Here is a 23,490-nt window from a genome sequence, read left to right as displayed (position 1 = left end):
AGATAGGGCTGGTGAGAGATTGAGGAGAAGCCAAAGACGGCAAATTTGTTGTGGAAGACAAACAGGCCGCCAGCCTCGACCAAAACTTGAAAGACTTGGGGGACAAAAGAAATGTTTAGTTTTATTTTTTTCCATATTTTTTTTTTGTTTATATCTGTACAAAAAGATGTGCAATGAATGAACAATTCTTTATCAATCCAAAATCATATATATATATATATATAGCAAATCGGGAATTGTGCGAATAGTTGGTTAGGGAGTGGGCCTAAAGAGAAAAAAAAGAAGAAAGAAGAGAGAAAGAGAGAAGAGAGGTGTTTGAGGAGGAGGAAGGCTCCAGACCTCCCTCTCCCAATGGTGCTTTCTTCTTAGTCTTTCTAGGGTTATGGAGGTATTTCCCATAGTTTAGATCTAGTGGAGCTTTTGTTCTCTAAGTCTTTCTATGGCTATGGAGCTTTGGGTCTCCTAGTCATTTTAAGGTTATGGAGCTTTGTGTTATTTTTTGTTTTTGGTTTCTTTAGGCAGGAACGCTTAACACAAGACGTCTTGTAGGGAAGTGGCCTCTCCGTCCGTGTTGCCGGCGAAAGTTTGGTTGAGCTTTCTTCTTCTACATTTACTTTTGAGGCCAAATTTATGTTTTTCCCCCGATTCCTGCAAGACGCGCAGTTTATCTTTTGATGTTGGCTTATATTGTGTGCTTTCTGTAGTTGTTTTTTTCTTTTTCTTTTTAAAGTAGTTTTTGAAAGTTTGTTTGTTAAATTTGTAGATTTTACTGGACTTTTTATGGTTTGTTAGCTAGATTAGCCCCCTTTTCTTTGTTAGGGGTCATTTATTGTTATAGAGTGGTTCAAACATCTGTCATTGTAATATTTGTTTATTTGTAGGCAGCACCCAAGTCAGATTTTTCTGGCTTAGTGTGTAGGGTGTTGATGTGTCTCTATTCACTGTATTTGGCTTCGAGCCTTTTCAGATTAATGCATGGTAGCTCCGGTTATTTTGTTAAAAAAAAAAAAAGGATGTGCAATGAATGACATCATACACATCTCTTTCATGATCTGTGTAAAATTTTAAAATATCTAATGGAATATATGTTATGTATACTGCCACATTATTTAAAATTTTTAAATAACGTACCACAATGTACGCTTACGAATCTAGCTGTGCACAAAATATTCAAATTTTATGTCATTCATTTAATTTTACTTCCAATATTTGAATCTTTATTTCTAGCATAGAAAAGCTTTGGTGATAGGAAAAAAGGTGAATCTACCCGATTCTAAACCCAATTAAGCAAGCCCCACCTAGCAGTATTGGAATAAGATCTTCTTTGTTTCACGTGAAATTGACAGACACTTTTATAGTTAAAATTAAATTTTATAGTGTATCTAACGGTGTAGATGGTGCTACACCATTTATAAATTTTTAAATGACGTGACAATATAAGTCATATATATGTCCCATAAAATTATAAATAACCCGTTCAATATGTACAACGAGACCAGGATAGTACCAAAAGTTTTAGGTCAAATGACAGTGTTACAAAAATGCCTCAAGACATTCAAACTATTAGAGTAAGAAATGATTATAGGTAGTGTAAAAAAAACATGATTATAGGTAAGCCAATATATATAAATGAACTCCATTTTTTTTTTTTTACTGAAAACCTCTAATATAGTGGTCTAGAGAGCGAGGGTGTGGACAACCGAGTTTGCTGTGGACGAGAATCCTCTCCATTTCATGTTAAAATTTAAAGTTGATGTATGTAATGATGTATATGATGTCTCATTATTTAATTTTTTTTTTAAAAATGTGTCAATATTTACATTATATACAACGTTACATATATTAACTTTAAATCTTGATTATTAAATGAATACTATCTAGATCCTCTCAATTGGATGATGATGAATTGTAATTGAGGAATTTGTGATGATGGAATGAGAATTGGGAAAAATGGTGATGAGTTGTTTCGAGGACAACCTAACTTTCAAAAAAGAAAATTGAATTGATTCGAAAGAAAACGAATTGATTCTAAAGGTTCTTGGCATCCTTTACAATTACTCAGATGGATCCTTTTATACTAATATGCTACAATCATTCTAACAACCAATATGGGTCACAACCCATTATTCATCTCGATCCATTTACAGCACACAACCCAATTCCAAAATGCACACTTACTAAACAAACGAGCAATCAATTGACCTATTAGATTGGCATTCCTAAATTTGGATAAACCCCCCAAAATCTCACTTCAATGACTTTCCTAGAGACTTCTTAAACTACCGTCCAGTTACAGTGAATCCCTTGGGTCCATTTAATAGCCTCCTCGCTTCCTAATTCCATTACTAGTGAATCCCTTGGGTCGTACCACAATTGTCTTGTTTTTTCAAAAAACTTGTAGGTTGCATACTTGACTCTTTGCTCCTTAATAAAATCCATAAATCGTAGTAGCTCCTTCAAGTTTATAAGCCAATTTTTCGCTCCCTCAGATTCCAAGTTTCCTTCAAACACAGAGAACGGATACTTATCAAATTCCTTAAATGAGCAACATTTCATTCCACTCGGAGCCCATTCTCCTCGAATGTTGACCAATGCCCCCGCCAAAAGACTCGCCACTTTCTCCAATGCCTAGATGGTGTCCAGCACATCCCTAGTCCTTTCATTGAGCTAGGAAGCCTTGCCTTCGTTGCGTCGTCATCTTTGCAGTCACAACGATCGTCAGTCCTTCCTCTAGAACATGTGCCGAGTTTCGCTTAAGATGTTAAACCCTATCACAAATCGATCCTCACAAAGCTTATATCCTAATACCAACTTATCCTAGATCTTAACATAGATCTATACTTAGCACTTGTATCAAACTATCCTAGTCCAAATTATTCCCAATCCTTATAGGGACTAGGATTGGGAATACTTAACACCATATCCTATTCTAAAATTCTCAAATCCGATGTCCTCAAAATCTTTCTTTGTCAAAACTCTGTATTCCTTGTACAATTATTCCATCATATGCTTTGGTAGATCAGTTCCTCTAGTTTTTAGAGCATAAGGCTCTGATACCATCTGTAATGCTTTGAAAAATTAATTAACTAGTAATTTTAACTTCACAATTCACCTCCTAGTCCTATTTCACAAAGAATAAGACTTAGGGATCTCTGTTTCTCAAAAAGAGAATACTACGCAGTGAAAACATAAAATACTCTATCATCATTTATTACAACTAGAGCATCTACTAAGAATCATTACATTAAATGAAATCATACTATACATATTGCCGATATAAAAGATCAAAAATAAACTTTAATGCACAGTTGAGCCTCAAAAGTAAAGCCTAGAACGTCACCAAAAAATACTATTTACCATGAGCGGCCTTAAAAATCATGCAATCAGTCCTCAAGTATAACTAGATCGATATCAGTACTACACCCAATGGTTGCATCTGCTTCGAGGTCCATTTCGAATCTAACATCTAAAGGTAGTACGACTATAAAACAACACAATGACCGCATCAAAGAAGGGTGTCTATAGTTGTAATGAAACATGGAATGAGATTAGAAGTAAAAAACTCTCTAGTGATTTGGTGGTGGCTGGTATGGTTTAAATGACGTTCTTTGGATTATCGAGGTGATTTTCTTTTCTTGACTTCCGTTTGTTTCCCTAGAAAACGTTGGAAAACTCAATATGTTAGACCATTTTGGCCTTTTTTTTTTGTCTGAAAATTGAAGCAACTATGTCGTTACTACGTAATATACATTTGTGAGTACATGACAGGTCGAAGCTTACAAGTCAAAAGATTTGGTATGTCACAGTCGATTTGGAATCACAACGAGAACAACCCCAGTTGTAAGAGCACACTTCCCCATAACAAACACTCAATCGGAAAGTTTGAAACACAACACAGAAAGGAAAAAAAAAAAACGTCTTTCTCATCAACCCCCACTATGACTCGGCCATTCCTTGATTCTCACATTTTTATGATATTCTCTTCTCTTAGAGCCTTATGGTCACTTATGAATTTTTCTTTTAGAAAAGTTTCAAATTTTAAAACAAAATCATATTAGAAATTTAGAGCATACAGAGAAAAGAGAGCTGATAACTCATGGTGCCTGATGAGTGCTGGCTGCTAGTGGTGGTGTGTGGGTGGCCGACGGTGGATGCACAGCCAGATTGTGGACCTCGTGGTGTTTCCAAAGCCGTTCTTCTCAGTTCTCTCGCCTCTCGGTATTTTCACAACCACTGAACCACCAAGTGTTTTTTTTCTTTTTCTTGGGAGTGGGTAACAGGGTGAGATTGAGACTTTGAAAGAAATTTGAGAGTTGTTGAAAAGTAAATTTTGCCCCATTTTTTCTTGTGCAGTGTGATTTTTTGATTGACATTGTGTTGCCATGTTGGAGAGGATTGTTGGGGATAAATTCCACTCAACCTGATCCAAGGAGGAGATAGACATTTAGCAACTACTTCAGGGAAATCAGGTATCAGTTATCTCAGTAAATTGGAATAGGACTCTAATTAGCCCAAATATAGTTTGATCAGTAGTCCTATCTCTGGTAGAATTGGGATGGGAATTATAATCCAATCAGATAAGAAGAATGATCATATCAGAAGTCTAAGAAGATATCAGATTAGAAGTCTAATAAAAGATCAGAGTCTAATTAGAACTCTGACATCAATTCTAGATCTCGATTAGAACTCTGACAGCAGTTCTAGATCGACAAGGAGCAGGAATTCTAATCCAGCTTTGACTCCACCTTTTTGCCTATAAATAGGCCCATACCCCAGGTATAAAATAAGACTCAGTTTTTATGCACATAGTATTATTTTCTTACAGAAGCTAACTTAGGCATTGGAGCGGGATCCCCGGAAGGGTCCCTAGTTTTTGTTGTTTTGCAGAATTATTGAGAAGCACGAAGAACATTAGAAGAGCGTGCAGATTCACACCATACCGGAAACTGTACCAACAGTTTGGCGCCGTCTGTGAGAAATGATTGTTCGTTCCTCATAAAAGAAAAATAAGATCCAGCATGGTGATGGACACACATTCCGGAAGCCAGACCAACCGAGAGCCCATATTCCGAATGGAGCCAGTTATTCAGAATAATTTGCAGCCTCCACCGAACCCTCCCCCGGGGGGTGGAGATCAAGATCGCATAGCAGCGTTGGAAGCCCAGATTGAATCCTTAACACAGCGGAATGCCGAGTTGCTGCGAAAGAGGCTGGAACAACCCAACCCCGAGAGACAGCCCCAGAAAAGAAAAGGAAAGAATTCAGGAAAGCTGATGGGGAAGAGCAGAGGCAGGTAAAGAAGTTCAAAGATTACAATTTTAAACCTCTCAATGCTGAGATATCAGAAGTCCTTATAGAGATAAAAAGAGATCCGGCGTTTCGGGAACCACAAAAGATACCAGGTAATCCTCCTTACAGGAATGCAGGCAAATATTGTGATTTTCATAAACAAGCAGGTCATTACACCGAGGGGTGTGTAACCCTAAGGTTGTTAATAGAAGAATTCATAAAGAATGGCAAGCTGGTTCGGTTCTTGGGAGAAAAACGAAACCAACAAGGAAATAACAGGCCTCAGAATCATCAAGACTATCAGCCCCGAGATCAGCAGCTACGGGATTACTATCCCCGAGACCGTCCTCAGCTAGGCGAGAGGCATCAAGAGAATGATCCCTGAGATGACATAGAAAGAAGAGAAGACCGAGGAAGTAGAAGCCCTAGGCATAGAGAGCTGAGGCAACAGCAGTATCTGCCCGTGACCCCATAAAAAGGACTCTCGGGAATTTCAGACTTGCTTTTATTTTTTAGCATTTATATTTGCAAAGAACTAGACTTTTATTTTTAATTCAGACTAGACAGAAAATTCCCCAGATTTTGGGAAATTTTCAGAATAAATGAATAAAGCTGACTTAAGCATCGGAGTGTTCCCGGTCTAGGGACCGGGAACCCGTTGATGTCGCTTATTTTGTAGGTATAGCCTCTCGGATCAGTCCTAGCTGAGTACAAGAAGAAAACTCTCGGATCAGTCCTAGTCGAGTACAAGAAGAAAACTCTCGGATCAGTCCTAGCCGAGAGTCTCGGATCAGTCCTAGCCGAGTACAAGAAGAAAACTCTCGGATCAGTCCTAGCCGAGAGTCTCGGATCAGTCCTAGCCGAGTGCAAGAAGAAACTCTCGGATCAGTCCTAGCCGAGTGCAAGAAGAAACTCTCGGATCAGTCCTAGCCGAGAGTCTCGGATCAGTCCTAGCCGAGTACAAGAAGAAAACTCTCGGATCAGTCCTAGCCGAGAGTCTCGGATCAGTCCTAGCCGAGTACAAGAAGAAAACTCTCGGATCAGTCGTAGCCGAGAGTCTCGGATCAGTCCTAGCCGAGTACAAGAAGAAAACTCTCGGATCAGTCCTAGCCGAGAGTCTCGGATCAATCCTTGTCGAGAGAGAGAAATAAAGAGAGCTAGGGGGGTCGGATTTAACCCTCGGGTTTTGCAGGTTTTTCAAGAGATAAGGAGAAAACCCTAAGGAAAAACAAGAAGGTAATGGGGGGTAAGATTTAACCCTCAGGTTTTGCAGGTTAGCAGGTTTTCAAAATGAGACAAAGCTCGGGTTTCCTTAGACATGGAATTCCCATTATTCAAGCAAGCTTTGGATAAGGGAATTAGGGGGTAACTGTTGGGGATAAATTCCACTCAACCTGATCGAAGGAGGAGATAGACATTTAGCAACTACTTCAGGGAAATCAGGTATCAGTTATCTCAGTAAATTGGAATAGGACTCTAATTAGCCCAAGTATAGTTTGATCAGTAGTCCTATCTCTGGTAGAATTGGGATATGACTTATGGTCTAATCAGATAAGAAGAATGATCATATCAGAAGTCTAAGAAGATATCAGATTAGAAGTCTAATAAAAGATCAGAGTCCAATTAGAACTCTGACATCAATTCTAGATCTCGATTAGAACTCTGACAGCAGTTCTAGATCGACAAGGAGCAGGAATTCTAATCCAGCTTTGACAACACCTCTTTGCCTATAAATAGGCCCATATCCCAGGTATAAAATAAGACTCAGTTTTTATGCACATAGTATTATTTTCTTACAGAAGCTAACTTAGGCATTGGAGCGGGATCCCCGGAAGGGTCCCTAGTTTTTGTTGTTTTGCAGAATTATTGAGAAGCGCGAAGAATATTAGAAGAGCGTGCAGATTCACACCATACCGGAAACTGTACAAACAAGGATCTACTGAGTGCTGATTAATTTTTTTTCCCTATCTACTGTGAGTATGCGTGCTGCCAATACGTGGTTTTTTTTTTTTTTTTTTCCTAGTTTCCCTATCTACTGTGTCCTGTTGGGTTTTTAAATTTAGGATTAAACACCGTTTTAGTTCTTGAGTTTTCACAACTTTATTTTTTAGTCCCTGAGTTTCAAATTGCATCACATATGATACCTCAATTTTAAGAAAAGATCGAATTGGTACCTCAGTTAAGTTTTCCGTCCAAAAACTAACGGTCTGTTACGTGTCAACCTCTGAGATTGACACGTGGCACTATATAAAATACTTGAAAATTGAAAATTAATTAAAAAATAAAAAAAATTTAAAAAAAAATTGATTTTTTTATTTTTTATTTTATTTTAAGAAAAGGGGTGGCTTAGCCACCTTCATGGCCGGCCACCCCCTTGGCCACAGGGGTGGTTCGGCCAACCCCTAGATAGAAAAAAAAAATGGTAAAATTGGTTTTGCCCTTGGGAGTGGCCGAACCACCCCCGTGGCCTACGAGGCTGGTTCGGCCACCCCAAGGGCAAAACGGAAAAAAACAAAATTAGGAGATTTTGGCCCTTGGGGGTGGCCGAGGCCAAAACCAATCTTGATTTTTTTTTTTGTCATGAGGGGTGGTTCGGCCACCCAGACCGGCCAAGTTGGTGGCTCAGCCACCCCCTTGTTTTTTTTTTTTTTTTTTAATTAAGTTTTAAAGATTTTTAATTTTTTATATAGTGCCACGTGTCAACTTTTGAGGTTGACACGTGGCGAGCCGTTAGTTTTTGGACAGAAAACTTAACCGAAGTACCAATTCGGTATTTTCTTAAAATTGAGGTACCGTATGTGATGTAAATTGAAACTCAGGAACTAAAAATTAAAGTTGTGAAAACTCAAGGACCATAAGAGTATTTAACCCTTAATTTATTATTATTATTATTATTTTATTTTTTATTTTTTAAAAGATTCAGGTGCGTGTTGTGACTGAGGCCTGAAGGCAATATTTTTTTTTTTTTTTTGAAAGAAGAAAAATTATAGTAGTAGTTAGTAAAGTAAATTTTTTTGGGGGGAGAGGGTTGAATTTCATTTTTGCCGGGGCTATCGTATAATTAACCCTTAAAAAAAAATAAAAAATAAAAAACTTTCAAATTTTTTGGAGTGGTCATGGACCCCCACCCTCGGTGTAACGTGCCTCCGCTCCTGCCCCCGGTTGCTAGAATGGTCCCGAGGAGATGAGCTCAGAACCATAAATTTGACCCGTTGCTGTTTTGCTGTTTTTCAAGACGAATTTGTAGGAAGAGGGAGAGAAAGTGGAAGTGGAAATGGGGGGAGAAGGAAGAGGTGGTGCAAACCACGTTTATAAATTCTCTATTAGTTCCATTCAAAGCTACGCCGTTTAGGTTGAAATGGGAAAGTTTTAATCTTAGCCCTTGATTTAAAATTGCAGGAGATGAGCTATTATTTCTTTACAGCATGTAAGCCAATTCTATGTTTTGCAATTGGTAGGACAAATGCCTAGTCAACTGTTGAGTCCATTAATATATTTTTATCGCACACTTTTTCAAATTTGTGCGTCCTTTCCCTGCAATAAATGAAGTCATTACCAATACGTTATTATCTCATTTTAGGCAAACTTGGGTGATCCCAAATGTAACTTATAATTTTAATCTATTGCTTTTTATGTGTTTAAATTCAGTTTATTAAATTAATATGTGTTTAAACTATATATAATTATTATATTATTTTTACAAATGCATGTGAGAATTACATGCTCTATTAAAAATATATATAAGAATTATATGCATTTTGAAAATATGTTAATTAAATAAATTATTTCAACGCAATTTAGGGTGCATTTGAGATTGCGATTTTGTAGACAATAAGTGTGATTTTAAATTAAATCGCAGAATATAGATCGTTTGAGAACTGCGTTTTTAAAAGTTACGATTTGAAAACACAGAAAATCTGTTTTTTCAAATTACAAGTAAGATGATGATTTTTTGTAAATGCGAAATTTTAAAGGATAATCGCTTCGGTTTGTAACTCTTTTACCGCACATGCAGTTTATAATATTCTATATATTATATCTATCCACATAAATTTAACTTTGCTTTTCATCTCTAAATGATTTTTTTTTTTCTCATTTTAATTAATGAGGTAAGTTGTTATGATTTGTTAAAATATTAATTTAATGATTAAATTAATTATTTTTTTGTCAGTTTAAACTTTTGAGATATGGGTGACTTATTACGCTTAATTACTACATCAAGGCTACTTAATTCTGTAAACTTCTTCTCACAAATCATTTACAAATCCCATCTTCAAGCCTTCATCATTTCTATTACAACATATATAGTTTATCAATGATTTATCAAAGGAAGTTAATTTGAAAATATATATATAGCGTTATCGAAATGTTTAACAAATCAATTAGTAAATATTATGATTGAGTGGGATGTAATGTAACAGGAAACAGCATAATTAAGCAAGAGATAATTAACCAAACTTTATTAGTGTTCACTCTTAATTAGAAGGGTAACATAATCAAGTACATGCAACAGTTGTACTAGCTAGCTAGGAGCATCCAAATTCCAAAAGGCTCTTGCATTGTTTCCACAACACCAATCAACAGTCTTTACTGCAATAGCATCGACGCAATAGGAAATGACTTTTGCATCTACCCGTCTCGAAATTTTCAGTCTGGCACACCCTTGAGCAGTTTTCATCCGACAAACAGACGCCGGTGAACACTTCGCTCTTGGACTCGCATTTTTTCCTAGCTGCGCCAACATGCACCACCATCTCCTCTGTGGATACAACACCAATGAGAATAAAAACACCAAAAAGACCAAAAAGAGGATCAGTTATATATATATATATATCATCTCTGCAACAATTTCAGAAGAGAACGACCCTTAAAAGTGGTGTGTACATAACACCCCTCTAAAGGTATATGTTCATTTTATTAGTAAAAATAAACTACTTAGAAACTTTTGGAACGTACAGCAATTATAAGTACATCCACTCTTTAAAAGAAATTATAGTGAAACTGAGAGAGAGAGAGAGTTATACATACCAGAAGCCAATAGAATGAACAACAAAAGCACGAGGCCAAAGAATCTTCTTGCCATTCCTAACAATATTGCGTAAGTCTTGCTTCCAAGTACGGACATGAACGATGTTGCCCCTTTTATAGCATGTGGAATATAAATTTATGAAGTTGGCAGGGGAGAGGCCAGGCAAGCCATATGTTCAAATCTAGCTGTAAATTTATCACAGTATAGTAAGACATATAATTATTAGAAAGTATATATTCAAGAAGGCCAACTTAATTTATTTCAGCTTGAATATGTGTCATGTTATGATTGGTTGAAAATCAAAGTCAGTTAATATGGGCATCATCTAAGCCATATATGTCATGACCATAATGGGTTAAAACTAAAGTAATTAACTTAATTAGAAAAAAAGAAAGAAAAAGTAATTAATTTCTTTTCTCCTATGACTTTTCTTAATTAATATTGGCCATACAATTCAGTAAATGATATTTCTAGGCTCGACCTTATCCACTTATGACACTTCAAAAAAAATCCTATTCGTCTTTAACATCTAATCTACGAGTATTTGGTTTTAGATCTTTTTCCATTTGTTGGTGACCGCATGTAAAATATATTTAGGTGCGAATTTTTCATATAATATTAATTATCACTATCCCAAATGCTTATACTCTCATATCCAATAAGTATGGCTCCACACTTGAGATTTTAGCTTTTCAAATTGAAGGTATAGTAAAATTAGCGCTCAACACGTGGGTTTTACAGTTAACCACATATATATTCTGTTTGTTTGTGTTGATACAGTTGACCGTAACCCGATCGACACTACAAGAATTTCATTCATTAGCGCGCGTTGAATTTATTAGCGGCGAGACTAAGTGATGGGCACAAATGAATTATTATTATTATTATTATTATTATTTTTTCATTTTCTAGAACTCTTGAAGTAATGGGCTGGCCTGGTGGCCCCTCGAGCATTTTCTCCAAGAATTTGTTTTTGTTTTTCTATGAGAGTTAGTCTTCTAACTTTTGTGTAAAACAATAGCAAGAAGACGTACGTAAGCTTCGATTCCCTTCGACTTCAAGTCTTTTAACTTTGGTATACGAATGAAAATTGTGTCAACAATTTGTAGGGTAGTATAAATGGCATGACCTTTTACGTACTACAACCACAAAATCACTCCAATCTTTAGTTTGGCAGTTCATTTCTATTTGTTTCTAAAGGCCATTTGATTCTCGATCTGCACGGGTTGCCCTTCACTTCATCTTCTTGTTTCTGAGTTTTAGAGTTTGACGAGTTTTTACTCGTATTTCTTTCTCTACTTAGTACGTTTAGTTCTTTCTTTTATTATATTTTGAATTGTATTTATTATATATTTTGTATACAGTAAAATATAGTATATGATTAAAGAAAAAATATTATTACATTTTAGTTGGGCCCCCTGGCCTCAAAAATCAATTAATGGCTCTACTGTTGCCATGTATCCAAGATGTTATATGCATTTTTAAAACTTTGCGTACTCATCCCTTGAAGGATAAGCCTCAGACTCGTACAAAGTATCCCCCATACATATTGGGTAAGACTCAGCTTCATCGCGGGCATGGCCCTACAAGTTGTTTGCACCACTATAAAATTTGAATCTTAAACATATTCTTTTCAAAGTATATATAAAATTCGTATTTATTTAGAACATGTGAATTTAATATATCATAATGAAAACTTTCTCCTTAGATCACTTACACGTAACACATTTCAATGAGTTAGATATGATATGTTTACAATTTCTGAAAAATTCTTGTACAATTCTAACAATTTTTTTTTTTTTTTTTTATTTTTAAAATCAACCATTGGACATGTAAGACCTATATGTAGAAAAACAGATCCAATGATTAGTTTGAAAAAATGTTAATAGAGTTGTATAAAAACAAACCAATTTGCTCGCATGGCGCCCTTGAACTTGTCATTTAAATTTGGTCGATTACATCACCAAAAACTTTCAACCGCCCAAGTATACTAAAGTATTATTTGCTGTCTTAGTTGGGTTGTTAAGAATATGAAGATATTTCCCCAGTAGGATATTTCCTTTCATACTAATTAAGTAACGCCTAAAGAAACAGACAAAGTCAGCTCCTATATTATGGCATTCACCATGCATGCAGTCTGGCCTGATTGAATATAAATTCCTTTTAACTTGTGACGGAAGCTACAGTATTTATTTAATATATATATAATTGTTAATTTGTTAATTCTGCTCTATTTAATGAATGAGAGTTCTTCCTTTCTCTTCTTGTAACAAAAATGGAGACTGATCTTCGCACGGATTCTGCAGACTACAAAACTGAGCTTCTATCACCTGCTGCAACCCCTGCAGGGCAGGGTGTTGTTGCAACGCCAGCATGGGAACTCAACATGGATGGGGTTCAGTTGCCAGAAAAGCACACATATTCTGATTTTGGTTTTGGATATTTTTTCAAGACAATAAGTATTAATTTTCTCTTCTCTTGTTTACGTACACTCATATCTTGTGCTTAGTTAGGTTAAATTAGAAAAACCTTCTCTTTCTGTTAAAGTACGAAAATGCAAATTACACATTTTTTTGTTCTTAGTGATAAGTTAGACGGTTTCTGCTTTCTTTGGTGCTCATTTTCCGTTTGTGTGTTTTGTATAGAATCACGGACTGGTGGGAAGCCGAAGGTTGGAATAAACGGTGTGTTTTCTTATGAGTACAGTTGTGCTTTGTTTTGCTTGTTCTTAGAAATACTATTGCTTTGCATGTTGTTGTGCTATTTTTTTCGCAAATGGACCTTTTGTTTTGGCATTGATTATTCATGTGCATAATATTATACGTTAAAGCATAAATATAACCGATTGTTGCAGTTGTAGGACCATCTGTTAATGGAAATTTTATATTGATAATTGACTTGATGATTACATGTTTTTTAAGCTGTAGGTAATTCTATTTGTGTTTTAGTGTAGATAGTTGTGTATTATGAGTAATTTTTTGCTTTTATGGTTCTACTAATAAGTATAATCCTGAGGGGAAGCTTAACGGCTGATGACCATGCCTTATGAAATGGAGGTCATTAGTTTGAATCTTTCATTCCATTTTCTTCCCATTGGGGCCAATTAATTATAAAAAAAAAAAAAAGGTTGTTAGTGAGTGAAAACGAATGCTCGGGGATGTCAGAGGTAAGCTACTTATAGAAGGGGTTCCTGAGCTGTTCCTTGTTTCGGGCTTGAAGGTTCAAGCCATCACTTAAGCATGAAATGTGTTCTTGAAATATATTCACAGTTTTACTAACAAATTCTGTAGTTCTTGTGTTGTTGTTAGACTATGGGTTTACCAATGAGGTTTAGCTCAACTAGTATTTCCTCCCTTTGTAGCAAGGTAGAGGGTGAGGTTGTTGTTGGCGTGAGCTATGTAAATATGTCAAGTATGGGAAGTAAATATTCTAGAATGGAAAGTGTGTTAATATGGAAGGAGATGAGCGTACTGTGATTATAGCATGATACTAGGCATAATGTTTGTATAGACCAAAAATAGGATGATTGAATGGCTATTTAAATTGTATTGTTTCAATGGAAAAGATATGAAAAACAGAGATTATTCCCAAATTGTTAACATGGTATCAGAGCATGTAATTCGATCCTTGCCCTATTCTCAGAAAAAACCCTAACCCTGCCCTACCCTTACCTGTCAACAATGGCCGAACCTGTCACCAACACCGGCGATCCTCCACCACCGACTAGCTCCATGCTCACCACCCTCACCCATCAAATGACCGAAGCTCTCTCAAAAGTTCAGACCCCGACCATGTCCACCGAAACCTTGACTGCTCTGATCGGTATTAAGTTGGACGGTTCCAACTATGCCCTTTGGTCCCAGGTTGTCGAGATGTACATCTCCGGCAAAGACAAACTGGGATTTATCAACGGCGATTCTCCCCAACCGCCGACGATCGACCCAGCCTTTAGAAAGTGGCGAACTGACAATGCCATTGTCAAAGGGTGGTTGATCAATTCAATGGACCCAACCCTTATTGGCAATTTCATCCGATTTCCCACGGCCAAATCGGTCTGGGATGCCATTGCAACGACCTATTTTGACGGAAGTGATACCTCCCAAGTATATGAACTCCGGCGACGCGTCACTCAGCTGAGACAATCCGGCGGCTCCCTGGAGAAATACTACACCGACCTTCAAGGCCTTTGGCATGAAATTGACTTCCGCCGCCCAAATCCGATGGAGTGCGCCACCGATATCCACCACTACAACGCCCTAGTCCAAGAAGACCGGGTCTACCTCTTCCTCGATGGGTTGGATGATCGACTTGACCACATCCGGGGTGACGTGCTCCAGATGCGCCCCTTTCCTTCGATTGAGCAGGCCTATGCCCATGTCCACAGGGAAGCACTTCGGTAGGCCGTCATGAGCTCCGGTGAACCAGAAGTGAACCCCGGCGCTGTCTTGGCTACAAAGGGGCTGAAACTAAATCTAGCCCCTTCACATGTTGGTGCGGCCTCTAGCCCACACCAAGGAAAGCCACACGTGACCCCTAGGTCACGAAATGCCTAAAATGCCCCTACTGCTGTGAAGTGCTCTCACTGTGGCAAACAAAATCACTTAAGTGATAATTGTTTCAAAAAAAATGGCTACCCTGATTGGTGGTATGAATTGCAGGCTAAGAGAAAAAAGGATTCTGGAGGTGTAGATACTAACACCGGCACTGTAGCTGTAATGTCAGCCGAACCTCACCTTTCTTTGATTCCTCAAACCAAGTCCCCAAATGCGGACCCGGTCTCAGATATAGGTAAGATTGGCTCAGGTTTAGCAACCTCCTCCAGTGATGGCAACCGCAATGCTTGGATCCTTGATTCTATGGCCACAGATCACATGACCTTCGACGATACCGATTTTACTACAAGATCTACCCCGCGACGCACTTGTGTTGAAAATGCTAATGGGGTAGTCTCTTCAGTTACAGAAGCGGGCATTGTGTCCTTATCCCCGTCTCTGCAACTATCACATACATTACTTATTCCATCACTGTCACATAAGCTACTATTTGTTGGCCAAGTTACTGAAGAATTAAATTGTGTTGTCCTAATTTACTCTCATTTTTGTCTTCTTCAGGATATTCTCACCAAGGAGATAATTGGGCGTGGTACTAAAAGGGGGGGGCCTCTATTATGTGGATGACGTTAGCACCGATCATTTTTTTCACGTACGCAGTGATGGTTGGGAACGGCAAATCCAGTTATGGCATCAACGATTAGGGCATCCAAACTTTGGTTATTTGAAGCATGTACTCCCTGAACTTTTCTCTAAAACGGTGCACTCTGAATTGAAATGCCCTACTTGTATTGTAGCTAAAAGTCACCGTACTTCTTATTTGCCAAGTTTTAATAAAAGCAGTATTCCATTTACACTTGTTCACTCTGATGTGTGGGGACCTTCCCCAATATCTATTAACTCGGGAGTTCGTTGGTTCGTTATCTTTGTTGATGATTGTACCCGCATGACATGGCTCTATTTGATGAAAAATAAAGACGAGGTATTCTCGATCTTTCAATCGTTCCATGCGATGATCCAAACTCAATTTTATGCCAAACTCCGAGTTATCCGCTCTGACAATGGCGGTGAATATGTGAACCAGCGTTTCCGCACTTATTTTGGCAACCATGGACTTATTCATGAGACATCCTATCCTCAAACACCTCAACAAAACGGTGTGGCTGAGCGGAAGAACCGTCATATCCTTGAGACTGCCTGAGCTCTACTACATGGGAAGCATGTGCCGACCCGATATTGGCCCGATGCGGTGTCTACCGCGGTCTACCTTCTTAATAGACTCCCTTCAAAAGTCTTGCAGTTCCAAACTCCACTCCAGGCCCTGGCCTCTCATGTCTCCCTACCCACGACCCTCATGCTCCCTCCTTGAGTATTTAGGTGCGTGGCTTATGTGCATCTTCACAAGAACCAGCGAACCAAATTGGACCCGTGTGCTCTTCGGTGTCTTTTCTTGGGCTACGCCGTGCATTAGAAGGGCTACCGATGCTATGATCCCTCTAACAGTCGGTTCTACGTGACTATGGATGTAACCTTTTTGGAATTTGAACCTTTCTTTTTTGCTCCCAATTCTACCCTTTAGGGGGAAACACAGAGTGAAGAACATAATTGGGTGCACTTTGACTGGCAAAATAGTAATACAGTGATGAGTGAAGAACCACATGGTGAAGAAGAAGAACCACAGGTTGAACATGACACATCTTCGGACAATGCAAGCCCCCCCCCCCCCCCCCCCCTTCCACAGTACCCACAGGTTCTTCTCCTGAGAATATCCCTGAGGTAAGCACTCTTGACACACATTTAGATAACAGTAACTTGAATTCTCCTGCTGGATATGTACTACCTTTCAGGACAAATTGTGGCAAGCCACCAAAAAGATACTCTCCTGACGATGAAAAGCGAAGATCAAAGTATCCTATTGCCAACTACATGTCGACCAAGAGATTATTTGAACCCCTAAGAGGATTTGTGCATGTACTTTCCTCAATTCAAGTCCCAATTGGAATCCAGGAAGCATTGTCTAATCCAAAATGGACACAGGCAATAAAGGAAGAAATGGAGGCGTTACTAAAGAATGACACATGGACCTTAGTTCCACTACCTGAAGGGAAGAAGACAGTAGGATGCAAATGGGTATTCTCCATCAAGCACAAGGCAGATGGATTAGTAGAAAGATACAAAGCAAGGTTGGTGGCAAAAGGCTATACACAAACATATGGGGTCGACTATCAAGAGACGTTCTCACCAGTTGCAAAACTCAGCACTGTAAGAATTTTGTTATCTCTTGCAGCTAACCTTGACTGGCCGCTACATCAGTTTGATGTGAAGAATGCCTTCTTACATGGCGAACTTGAAGAAGAAGTGTACATGGACCTTCCCCCAGGATACATGGCCTCCACGGACTCCAAAGTTGTGTGCAAACTACAACGAGCCTTATATGGTCTGAAACAATCACCTCGAGCGTGGTTTGAGAGATTTAGTATGGCGATGTAGAAGTATGGGTTCAGGCAAAGCAACTTAGATCACACATTGTTCATAAAGCATAAAGGGAATAAGGTAACTGTCTTAATTGTCTATGTGGATGACATGATTATCACAGGAGATGATGAAGAAGAGATATCGAGACTACAGAAGGCACTGGCTACTGATTTTGAAATGAAGAACTTGGGAGGTCTCAAGTACTTTCTGGGAATTGAAGTAGCCCGGTCTAGGGAAGGAATATTTCTCTCCCAAAGGAAATATGTACTGGATGTTTTAACAGAGGTAGGAATGTTGGAATGCAAGCCAGTTGATACCCCAATTGTTCAGAATCACAGGCTTGGAGAATACCCTGATCAAACTCCAACTGACAAAGGAAGATACCAAAGGTTAGTTGGGAAACTAATATATCTCTCACACACCCGTCCAGATATAGCTTATGCTGTGAGTGTAGTCAGTCAATTTATGCATAATCCGAGTGAAGATCATATGAATGCTGTAGTCCGGATACTAAGATACTTGAAGGCATCGCCTAGAAAGGGACTCATGTTCTCAAAGAATAGTCATCTAGAAATTAGTGGCTATACTGATGCAGATTGGGCTGGAAGTATCTCAGACAGAAAATCTACCTCGGGTTACTTTATGTTCGTAGGCGGGAACCTAGTCACTTGGAGAAGCAAGAAACAAAAAGTAGTAGCACTCTCTAGTGCTGAAGCTGAATTTCGTGGAATGGCGAAGGGACTGTGTGAACTACTGTGGATCAGGAGACTTCTTACTGAACTCGGGTTTGCTCCTACTTCAGAAATGGAGCTCTTTTGCGACAATAAATCTGCCATTGCGATATCTCACGATCCAATTCAACATGACCGTACAAAACATGTGGAAGTGGATTGGCATTTCATCAAGGAAAATTTGGAAGGGAAAATAATCTGCTTCCCATTTGTGTAGTCTGAAGATCAACTAGCAGATATACTCACCAAGGCAGTATCGAGTAAAGAGTTCTACAACTCACTCGACAAGTTGTGTATGAAAGATCTATATGCATCAACTTGAGGGGGAGTGTTGGTGTGAGCTGTGTAAATATGTCAAGTATGGGAAGAAAATATTCTAGAATGGAAAGTGTGCTAATATGGAAGGAGATGAGCGTACTGTGATTATAGCATGATACTAGGCATAATGTTTGTATAGACCAAAAATAGGATGATTGAATGGCTATTTAAATTGTATTGTTTCAATGGAAAAGATATGAAAAACAGAGATTATTACCAAATTGTTAACAGTTGTGAGTTTAAGTCTCATCGGGTGCGTGTAACTTACCAATAACTAAAAAAATTGTCAGACTATGGGTTTATTATGATGTAGTTTAGAAAGTTTGGTGGATGATAACAGCTATTGAAGATTTCTTGGATCACAAATCAAACCTTGTTTGTTTGTATATCCAATGTGATAAATTACTTGGCTAGGGTTCAATACTCTGTTGTTTTCTTTGAATAGGACAAGCAGTCAAAGGCTTTGCGTTGGGCTTTGCTTCTGATCTAGGTCTGAGTTTCGTCCTCACAATGGAAGGGTTAAAGGGTTGGTTTTGGTTTGGGGTTGAGTTAGTTGTGACGGTAAAAAATATGTACTAGAGATTCTGTGATGCTTTTGGATGGAAGTGGAGTTGGATTGTGGTGATTACTTCTCTCAAATAATGCTTAGTGTGAATTCAGACCATATATTTGACCTCAAATTCAATACCTTGCTTGCTGTTTCCCTTGCCGCTGGAATGACTCTTACAAAATGTTTCAACATATTTGATTGAATTTAGAGGATTGGACCAGAGAATTCCTTTGCCACGCAGATGTCCTGCATTATAGTTAGCACTTTGGTTTGATGATATGGACCTACTAGGTATTTAGATGTATTTAGGCAAGTGCTGCAGATTGTCCTCATTTAACGAAGCAAGTCATCTTAGGTGAGTCATTTCATCCTTCAGTTCTTGAAGTGATTATGCAAATTTTGTAATGACTAGTACCTCCAAAGAATTGTTGAAGAACATAAATTTTAATAGCACACATACAAGCACAGAACATGTCTGAAATAGTAACTCACTTGATACAGTTTGTATGGTTTACAAACTGCATGTCTGAAATAGTAACTCAATTGGAGTTTCTATATAAGTTTATTTTCTTATGATGAAAGAGCATGGGCCAACTGGCCATAACATGATGTATCAACTTGCATATTGGAAGTGACCGTTCTCAATTATGCTTTGCTCAGTGATTGCTTATGTCATTCCTTATCTTTTGTCTTTGGTAGAAAAAAGGCTATCGTTTTTAAGATGTTCCATTTGAAATATCAATGACTGAGCTAGGTGGCTTCTTTGCTTATCTACAAAAAAATGTAAAATTTGTATGGCATACAGAATTTATTTCATTCTTCTAACGATGACAACATATCCATGATGGTCATCTTTGACAGGTTTTGGTCGGAATGGAAGGTTGGTATTGCGAATTGCATCCTCCAGAAATGATATTGACGTGGTGGCAGTCAATGACCCTTTTATTGATGCCAAGTACATGGTATGTACATCTAATTTTTCTTTCTTGTAAATCACAACATTGAAGATCTCTCAGTTGATGAATATGTGTTCGTTGTTGTAGGATCCAGTTAAATATTGCATTTCCACTACTAGTTATTCCTTATGTGGTAATGGTTTAAGTAGATGGTTTTGTTACTTCTCCCTGTTCTCTGTTTTTTGCTGATTACGTGGTTATATACTTGAGTAAACAGTGATCTGCCAGTTCCATGCTGTGTACAACAGTGTATTTGGATTTATTGTGAATGGTGTTGATTTGATATCTTGATTGCACAATATTCCACCATTTTATTCAATAGGCCAGTTCATAGCGAATCAGGTTCTGGTCCATCAGTGGTGTACATGTAACAAAGCCTTAATTACATATCATTTTTATTTTTTCCCAGGGCTTCCATGTGCTGGTATTGCGTACATATAAATACTAGACACCCATGTTGTCACCCTCACTATTCACCTTGGTCGCTTAACAATTTTGAGCTGTTTGTGATAAATTTAAGATATTTTTTGAGCTCAAATAACTCTCGTTCATTATGTGGAAATATTTTATCATTACTGATGTACAAATGTATGAGGGCTTGAACATCCAAGTCTGTTTCGATATATGGTTTAATTTATGAGTGTGCATTTGATTGCTTTGTATTTGCATTTTTCCTTTTCTAATTCCATTACAGGGTGTGGGAGTTGGACTGTTTAGCTGTAGCTTCTCTTTTTCATTAGGATAAGAGATCTGATTAGTTGTTTGAGCGCCTCATGGTATGAAATTATGGTTGTAACTCACTTTTCATCTTATGTAGGCTTACATGTTGAAGTATGATTCTACTCATGGAATTTTCAAGGGAACCATCAAGGTCTTGGACGAGTCTACTCTGGAAATTAGTGGGAATCAGATTAAGGTTCTAAGCAAAAGGTAATGTCCTTAACATCTTATCCTCATGTTTTGTATTGAAATGTCTGTTGCGAGGTTTTCCACTAGCATCTAGGTTGATTGATGACATAATTCTTGCATTCAGTATAATTGCGAGGAACATCTCAAGTTCTATTTACTAAGGGACTAGCTGCTATGATTATTTGTTCTCAGGGACCCAGCGGAGATTCCTTGGGGTGATTTTGGGGTCGAGTATGTTGTTGAATCCTCTGGGGTTTTCACAACAATTGAGAAGGCTTCAGCGCATAAGAAGGTTAGCGTAATAGTTAATTCTGCTGTATTATCTCTCTCTCTCTCCCACCCCACCCGCCCTCCCTCCCTCCCTCCCTCCCTCCCTCCATAGGTTTCTTTTGGTTGGAAATCACTCACAACACACCTTAAGTCAGTGTTTCTTGACTTTGATCTGCAGGGTGGTGCCAAGAAAGTAGTAATATCAGCTCCATCAGCTGATGCACCTATGTTTGTGGTAGGAGTAAATGAGAAAACATACAACACGAACATGGATATCGTTTCCAATGCAAGCTGCACTACCAATTGTCTCGCTCCTTTGGCAAAGGTCTGATTGCATCTTTAAGGCTTATTAAGAGTTTTTTTGTTTTGTTTTGTTTTTTAAATGATTCTTTTGTGCTCAATGGTTAAGTTTAGTAAGAGGTTAATTTGAATTGCCTAATTTATGTCTTTTTTCATTTCTCTTTCAAATAGGACATAGCCTTTGTCAGTGCTCCATCAATTACTTTTCTTCTTGCACTATAAGCTACCTATTCTCTTGATTTATATTATTTTTTATGCTTATATTTTGCAGGTGGTTCATGAGGAGTTCGGTATTTTAGAGGGTTTAATGACAACTGTGCATGCGACTACAGGTCTCTCTCTCTCTCTCTCTCTCTCTCTCTCTCTCTCTCTCTCTCTGTTGTGGTTAACTCATGTTTCCTGGTTTTGGTAACAAATTTATGGTTTTCTATGTCCAGCAACTCAAAAAACAGTGGATGGTCCTTCAATGAAGGATTGGCGAGGTGGTCGTGGAGCTGGACAAAATATTATTCCTAGTTCAACTGGTGCTGCAAAGGTACGACGGTATCCCTAGGAATATATAATTGTCAACAATTGCATTGGGATACAAGCGTTTAATTTAGTGGTGAGTGTAATGATAATTTTGTGTTTTTGGTACTGCAGGCTGTTGGAAAAGTTCTTCCAGAGCTTAATGGAAAGCTTACTGGAATGGCCTTCCGTGTCCCTACACCTAATGTTTCTGTAGTGGACTTAACTTGTCGACTTGAGAAAAGTGCCTCCTATGAAGATGTTAAGGCAGCCATCAAGTATGTCTTCTATTTTTTGTCTTAGCGATCTTGTGTATTCTTATTGGTGGTTTTGGGGCTGGGTTGTCCTGATTGGACTTGATATATCACTGACTTTGCTCGTTGAATATTTTAATAAAGGTATGCCTCGGGGCCACTGAAAGGCATTCTTGGATACGAAGATGAGGATGTTGTTTCCAATGATTTTGTTGGCGACTCAAGGTAGACCTGTGTGTGTGTGTGTGTGTGTGTGTGTGTGTGTGTGTGTGTGTGTGTGTGTGAGAGAGAGAGAGAGAGAGAGAGAGAGAGAGAATGTTTTATAGTCTTTTGACTTTGTACGGTGGTGAAAACTATTGGGAATTTGAAGTGTTGAGTCTTATTGTTTGTATTCTTGTCTGGAAATAACATATAAATATTAAATACAGTTTTGTGCTGAGTTGACTTTGTGGTTCATGTGGTAATGTTCTTTTAGAAAGTAATGGAATATTGAAGGTTATTTGCTCTAAATTCAATGGAAAAGGCGAGAGAAGGCATCAGCGTCTTTTTTTCCCTAATATTTTTACTAATTGCCGGTGAAAGTTTGGCTGAGCTTTTTTATTCTACATCTACTTTTGAGGCTAGGTCTATGTTTTTCCACCAGTTCCTGTAAGACACACGCAGTTTCTCTATCGATGTTGGCTTGTGTTGGGTGCTTTCTGTAGTTGTTTTTTTCTCTGTTTTTTAGAGTAGTTTTTGAAAGTCTGTCTGTTAAATTTGCAGATTTTACTGGACTTTTTATGGCTTGTTAGCTAGATTAGCCATATTTTCTTTTTTAGAGGTGCTTTATTTTTAAAAAGTGGCTTAAACATTTGTCATTGTAATATTTGTTTATTTGTATGCAGCACCCAAGTCAAATTTTTCTGGCTTAGTGTGTTGGGTGTCGAAGTGTTTCTATTCACTGTATTTGCATTCGAGCCTCTTCAGATTAATGCATGGTAGCTCCGGTTATTTTGTTCAAAAAGAAAAGAAAAGATGTGCAATAAATGACATCATACACATTTCTTTCATGATCTGTGTAAAATTTTAAAATATCTAATGAAATATATGTTATATATATTACCGAGTCATTTAAATTTTTTAAATAATATACCACAATGTATGCCTATGAATCTAGCTATGCACAAAATATTCAAATTTTATGTCATTCATTTAATTTTACTTCCAATATTTGGATCCTTATTTCTAGCATAGAAAAGCTTTGGTGATAGGCAAAAAAGTGAATCTACCCGTCTAAACCCAATTAAGCAAGCCACACCTAGCAGTAGTGGAATAGGATTTTCTTTGTTTCAATTGAAATTGAGAGACACTTC

General features: G+C 37.9%; 1 protein-coding gene across 1 annotated transcript; it reads left to right on the top strand.

Moving 5' to 3' along the window:
• Positions 1–12,564: 12,564 nt before the first annotated feature.
• LOC133875421 (glyceraldehyde-3-phosphate dehydrogenase GAPCP2, chloroplastic-like) lies at positions 12,565–22,561 on the top strand. The gene is made up of 10 exons (XM_062313554.1): positions 12,565–12,777; positions 12,964–13,002; positions 19,804–19,904; positions 20,716–20,828; positions 21,000–21,099; positions 21,256–21,402; positions 21,649–21,709; positions 21,815–21,912; positions 22,020–22,162; positions 22,283–22,561. Exons 1-10 carry the CDS (start codon positions 12,594–12,596, stop codon positions 22,365–22,367), a joined length of 1,071 nt encoding a protein of 356 aa, XP_062169538.1. The 5' UTR covers positions 12,565–12,593; the 3' UTR covers positions 22,368–22,561.
• The last annotated feature ends 929 nt before the right edge of the window (positions 22,562–23,490 follow it).

Source organism: Alnus glutinosa, chromosome 8 (assembly GCF_958979055.1).
Source record: "Alnus glutinosa chromosome 8, dhAlnGlut1.1, whole genome shotgun sequence".
Classification (NCBI taxonomy): Eukaryota; Viridiplantae; Streptophyta; class Magnoliopsida; order Fagales; family Betulaceae; genus Alnus; species Alnus glutinosa.
This window is presented reverse-complemented; position numbering and strand designations above follow the sequence as displayed.

Bases quoted from the DNA above. Each gene is read 5' to 3' on its own strand.
- LOC133875421 (XM_062313554.1), top strand. From the start codon at position 12,594: ATGGAGACTGATCTTCGCACGGATTCTGCAGACTACAAAACTGAGCTT. The intron at 21,100-21,255 runs GTTAGCGTAATA...TTTGATCTGCAG, and splicing joins AGGCTTCAGCGCATAAGAAG to GGTGGTGCCAAGAAAGTAGT. The intron at 22,163-22,282 runs GTATGTCTTCTA...ATTTTAATAAAG, and splicing joins GATGTTAAGGCAGCCATCAA to GTATGCCTCGGGGCCACTGA.